Source organism: Oncorhynchus kisutch, unplaced genomic scaffold, assembly GCF_002021735.2.
Source record: "Oncorhynchus kisutch isolate 150728-3 unplaced genomic scaffold, Okis_V2 Okis04b-Okis11a_hom, whole genome shotgun sequence".
Classification (NCBI taxonomy): domain Eukaryota; kingdom Metazoa; phylum Chordata; class Actinopteri; order Salmoniformes; family Salmonidae; genus Oncorhynchus; species Oncorhynchus kisutch.
In genome coordinates this window covers 9,976,797-9,982,258 of record NW_022261981.1, presented here as the reverse complement: position 1 = coordinate 9,982,258, position 5,462 = coordinate 9,976,797, and the positions used below count along the sequence as shown (strand labels likewise).

Here is a 5,462-nt window from a genome sequence, read left to right as displayed (position 1 = left end):
GATGTTAGCTAGTCAGCTAGCTTGCTAAATCACGATTTTTGTAAATTGAATTAACTAACATATTCCTCTCAACTGGACATTTTTTGCATGATTCTTTATGACATTATAATCACACTTACTTCCATCCTAGTATTTTTGTCAGCCATCTTTGCTGAAGAAAGTCTCCAGCCTTGGGCATAGCTTCAAATTTGTCATGGGAGCCACTCGATATGATTGGTCATTGCCCAGCGGTCGCGCTGGTGATTTGCACACATTTGGGTAAAGTTTATATTTTTCACCGCCTCCCACGCTATGTTCGCACCGCCCGAAGGTCCCCGCCCCCTTCCATTGAAATGGGAAGCGTTGTTTCACCGCGCCGCGGCTTGTGCTAGTGTACACGGGGCATGAAGTACCATGGCAAATGCGCCATTCTGCTGCTAGACAGACAGAGCCCACAAAACATGGGAAATTAACCAAAACCACTCACACTTGTCATATTTGTTCAGTTTCATTTTATATCTCTCAAATATCAAATTAATGGCGGCCAATATTGAGATATATCGTGAGGCTATCCTACATATCTGAAATTACATGATTATTAATGTTTACTGGTCGTGAAAAGCAAGCAGGTACTTGCTGTATAACTTTAAAGATTAGAACAACATTTGCGCAATGGAATAATTTGACATTTTGTAGGTCTGAATATGTTCTTCAAGTGGTGATGATATTACAACCAAATAGTTAACATTTATTTAACAATTCTTCTAAAAACGACAACAGAGTTGTCAAACTAGTTTTTAGATACGGTCATTTGAAGTATGTCCCATATCACATGACCCACGTACTCGACAACGGAGTTGTCAAACGGGGTTTTTAGATACTGTCATTTTAAGTGTCCCATATCACATGACCCATGTACTCGACAACGGAAGAGAACTTTCAAAGAATCACGAGCCAGGCGGGAAAGTTGGTTATTCGTTCTGACCAATCAATTCACTCGTGTAGCAACGCCGCTGCGGAGTGTCTACAGCGGAGAGGGACGAGGAAGCGAACATATTAGTCTATAAAGATAAACGAGTTATTTTTTTCTTCCAATTTTATACCGAAGGAGATACTTCAGCGTAAACCAAGAACGGTGAGTAAAAAAAAAAAATTCGAATTCATTGACAAAACAGTCTAGCTAACGCATGATCAATCTATAGCTAGCTTGCAAACGGCTAGCCAACCGGAGAGAGTTGGCCTGCCTACACCATCCACGCTTGCTAGTTAGCTAATATTAGCAGCTAACGTTAGCCAATGTTACCCGATAAAAAACAGCTGATTAGCTAACGTTAGCCAATGTTACCCGATAAAAAACAGCTGATTAGCTAACGTTAGCCAATGTGCAAGTAGTTGAGACCAAGTTGACTAGCTTCTGCGGATCAACTAGCTAGCCAGTTATGTATACTAGCTAGTTAATTACATTAGCTAGCCTACCTACCCACCCAACTAGCTTGTTAACTTGCTAGATTTTAAGCACACCCAATTCATGTATTTGAATTTCCAGGATAGTAACGTTCTCGTGTATAAAACTTTACAGGTCATGTTGCGTTACGTGTTGGTTTGGTTTGTTTATTTCACCAACACTAAGTATGACAGCTTAGCTAGCAAGATAAGCATTATATTACCTGATCATGTTATGGTTTTCAAGAGATACATCCCGGCTTTCTCCATCTACTTCAGGGGTCGAACTACTACTCTACAGGAAAGCTCCCTACCCTCCTACAGAATCCCAGTATGGCCTAATAACTTTGGTATCTGTTCTCTTCCTGCAGATGACTGGTTCGAACGAGTACAAACTGAACCAGGGACCAGAGGACAGTATCTCTGCCGTGAAGTTCAGCCCCAGTACAGGCCAGTTCCTTCTAGTGTCCTCTTGGGACTGTACTGTCCGGCTCTACGATGTGGCAGGCAACTCCATGAGGATCAAGTATTCTCACCTGGCACCTGTGCTGGATTGTGCTTTCTATGTAAACAAGTTTTTATTTGTCATAAGTGTTTCCATAGTAATCAGTTACTCCATTTTAAATGCAGAGTTGGCTACTTTGCCACACACACAGACACATGTATAACGGATGTGAAATGGCTAGCTTAGTTAGCGGTGGTGCGGGCTACTAGCATTTCAATCGGTGACGTCACTCGCTCTGAGACCTTGAAGTAGTGGTTCCATTTGCTCTGCAAGGGCCGTGGCTTTTGTGGAGCGATGGGTAACGGTGCTTCGTGGGTGACTGTTGTTGATGTGTGCAGAGGGTCCCTGGTTCGAGCCCGGGGCGGGGCGAAGGGACAAACTAAAGTTATACTGTTACACACACTAAGAAGAAGAAACATGACTTTATTGGTAAAAGTACATTTCTACAAACAAAGTTAAATTGTAGTCAAAGGAATACGTTTGAGTCGGATATCTCTTCTCTTGTAGGACCCAACACATGCCTGGAGCGGAGGCTTGGACACGCAGTTGAAAACCCACGACTTGAATACAGATCAAGGTGTGCCTGTCAATATATCACCACTGAATTGTGTGCTTCCTGTTATTAAATGAACCGTGTTTTTTTTTTTTTTTACAGTCCATATTTCTCTCCCTTGTGTGTAGATACAATAGTTGGGACACACGACGCCCCCATTCGCTGTGTGGAATACTGTCCAGAGGTCAACGTCATGGTAACAGGTAGCTGGGATAGGTCAGTCAGGCTGTGGGACCCCAGGACCCCCTGCAACGCTGGCACCTTCACACAACCTGAAAAGGTGGAGCTATCACAACTCTGTATGAAACATTCCTGGGACTTCATGTCTGTTCATAAAGACCAAAGCAGACATTGACCTCATTTTCAATTTTCGATTTTAAAGTTTAACAAAAATGTATAGTCTGTTTTTGTTGAGAATGGGACATACTTACAGGCATACGGACATTGAGAGAGAGATTGATTGTGATACACACATTTTAAGATTGTTCTCATTGTCTCTTTTAACGAAGGTGTACACCCTCTCTGTGGCTGGTGACCGGCTGATAGTGGGGACAGCAGGGAGGAGGGTGTTGGTCTGGGACCTGAGGAATATGGGCTACGTCCAGCAGAGGAGAGAGTCCAGTCTGAAATACCAGACACGAGCCATCAGGGCCTTCCCTAACAAACAGGTAAACCTCTAGACTAGCTCAGTACCAGACACGGGCCATCAGGGCCTTCCCTAACAAACAGGTAAACCTCTAGACTAGCTCAGTGCTTCTCTAACCTCTCATTGGGACCCCCCCCATGACCTTGGCATTGCTAAGTGCCACACTCTAACCAGCTGAGCCCGACAGGACCACACATCGTTGTCTTGTCTGTCTGGTGAGACCAGGTGTCTATTGTCTGTTTTTGAAGGGCTATGTCCTGAGCTCCATAGAAGGACGTGTTGCTGTGGAGTACCTGGACCCCAGCCAGGAAATGCAGAAGAAGAAGTACGCCTTCAAGTGCCACCGGCTGAAGGAGAACGGCATAGAACAGGTCTATCCCGTCAACGCCATCTCCTTCCACGGTGTCCACAACACCTTCGCCACAGGTGGGATACTTTCTATTGGCACTAATAAAACTCAGCAGTCATTAAGACTGCTTTTGAAATGTTCAACTACAATAACATAAAAATAAAAAAAACAAGAACATTATTTAATCCAGAATAATTTTTTTAAAGAACATTATTTAATCCAGAATAATTTTTTTAAAGAACATTATTTAATCCAGAATAATTTTTTTAAAGAACATTATTTAATCCAGAATAATTTTTTTAAAGAACATTATTTAATCCAGAATAATTTTTTTTAAGAACATTATTTATTCCAGAATAATTTTTTTAAAGAACATTATTTAATCCAGAATAATTTTTTTAAAGAACATTATTTAATCCAGAATAAATAAACATTTACAACAAGGATCCATGAAGCTTGGTTTCATTTCCTGCTGTTTTCTGGTCTATTGTCATGTGACCTTTTTGGATTCATATCGCCATGGTTACACTCAAGGGAACACTTGATGAATGATTAGCCTCCAGATTATAATCTTATAAAACTCGTAACTACTCTGTAGATAAATGTCAATTTTCGTTCCTCCGGTTGACCTTGAAAACCCCTCTCTCTCTCTCTCGTCCTTCGACCAGGTGGCTCCGACGGCTTTGTGAACATCTGGGACCCTTTCAACAAGAAACGCCTGTGTCAGTTTCACCGCTACCCTACGTCTATCGCCTCCCTGGCCTTCAGTAACGACGGTTCCACGCTGGCCATCGCCTCCTCTTACATGCAGGAGCAGGGAGACATCAGCCACCCGGAGGACACCGTCTTCATCCGTCAGGTCACAGACGCAGAGACGAAGCCCAAGTGAGTCGGGACAGTCCTCCTCTCTGATTCACACGATGGGGCCCGGTCTGATTCTGAAACTGTGCTGCCTCGGGTAGCTTCCTTTCAGCACTGTTAGCTACAGCAACCACGACACAGGATTTACTGCATGGGTGGTCCAGCCCAGTACAGCTCGGCTCGGCCCTATAGTGTGAAGCAGAGCATCCGGTCCACATCCCGGTGGTCTTGTCTGGACTTCAACGCCACACTGCCCCTCACACTTTTTTGGTACATATGAATGGCAGCATTGACCAGGAGCAGGCAGCTGGTATTTATCTGGCCATCTAGCTCGCTCTCTCTAGCTCTCTCCACCTTTTTCCTTATCCCCGTAGTTGACGGACCGATGAGGACTTGACAAAATGGCTGCCTCCTGATCTGTTCTCTAGCTCTCTCCACCTTTTTCAATATCCCCGTAGTTGACAGACCGATGAGGATTTGACAAAATGGCTGCCTCCTGATCTGTATCTGGATGTGTGGCTCCAGGAAGTCCTGAAGACAGCTGAATGGATCCATCTATACAAAACAACCTTCGCTGACCTTTTCATCTGCCTATATTTGTTGGATTTAAAGTTTATTTTAATTTTTTTTACTGTTCCCATTTATTTGTACTTTAAAAATGAAACGTGTGTTTTATTAACAAATGTAGAAGGACTACACCCATGTGCTTTCAGTTGTATCTAGCCCCCGCCCCTCTAAACTGGTGAAATTCGGTTGTATCTAGCCCCCGCCCCTCTAAACTGTTGAAATTAGGTTGTATCTAGCCCCCGCCCCTCTAAACTGGTGAAATTAGGTTGTATCTAGCCCCCGCCCCTCTAAACTGGTGAAATTAGGTTGTATCTAGCCCCCGCCCCTCTAAACTGGTGAAATTAGGTTGTATCTAGCCCCCGCCCCTCTAAACTGGTGAAATTAGGTTGTATCTAGCCCCCGCCCCTCTAAACTGGTGAAATTAGGTTGTATCTAGCCCCCGCCCCTCTAAACTGGTGAAATTAGGTTGTATCTAGCCCCCGCCCCTCTAAACTGGTGAAATTAGGTTGTATCTAGCCCCACCCCTCTAAACTGGTGAAATTAGGTTTTGTCTAGCCCC

General features: G+C 43.7%; 1 protein-coding gene across 1 annotated transcript; it reads left to right on the top strand.

Annotated features, from left to right (window-relative positions):
- Positions 1-896: 896 nt before the first annotated feature.
- LOC109886270 (mitotic checkpoint protein BUB3) lies at positions 897-4,360 on the top strand (the record flags this gene model as incomplete). Its single annotated transcript, XM_031813157.1, is given in 7 exon segments — positions 897-1,114; positions 1,794-1,988; positions 2,435-2,504; positions 2,609-2,760; positions 2,990-3,148; positions 3,375-3,552; positions 4,144-4,360. Coding segments are annotated over 6 exon segments (971 nt in total), but the record flags the coding sequence as incomplete, so codon positions are not given.
- Positions 4,361-5,462: the final 1,102 nt, after the last annotated feature.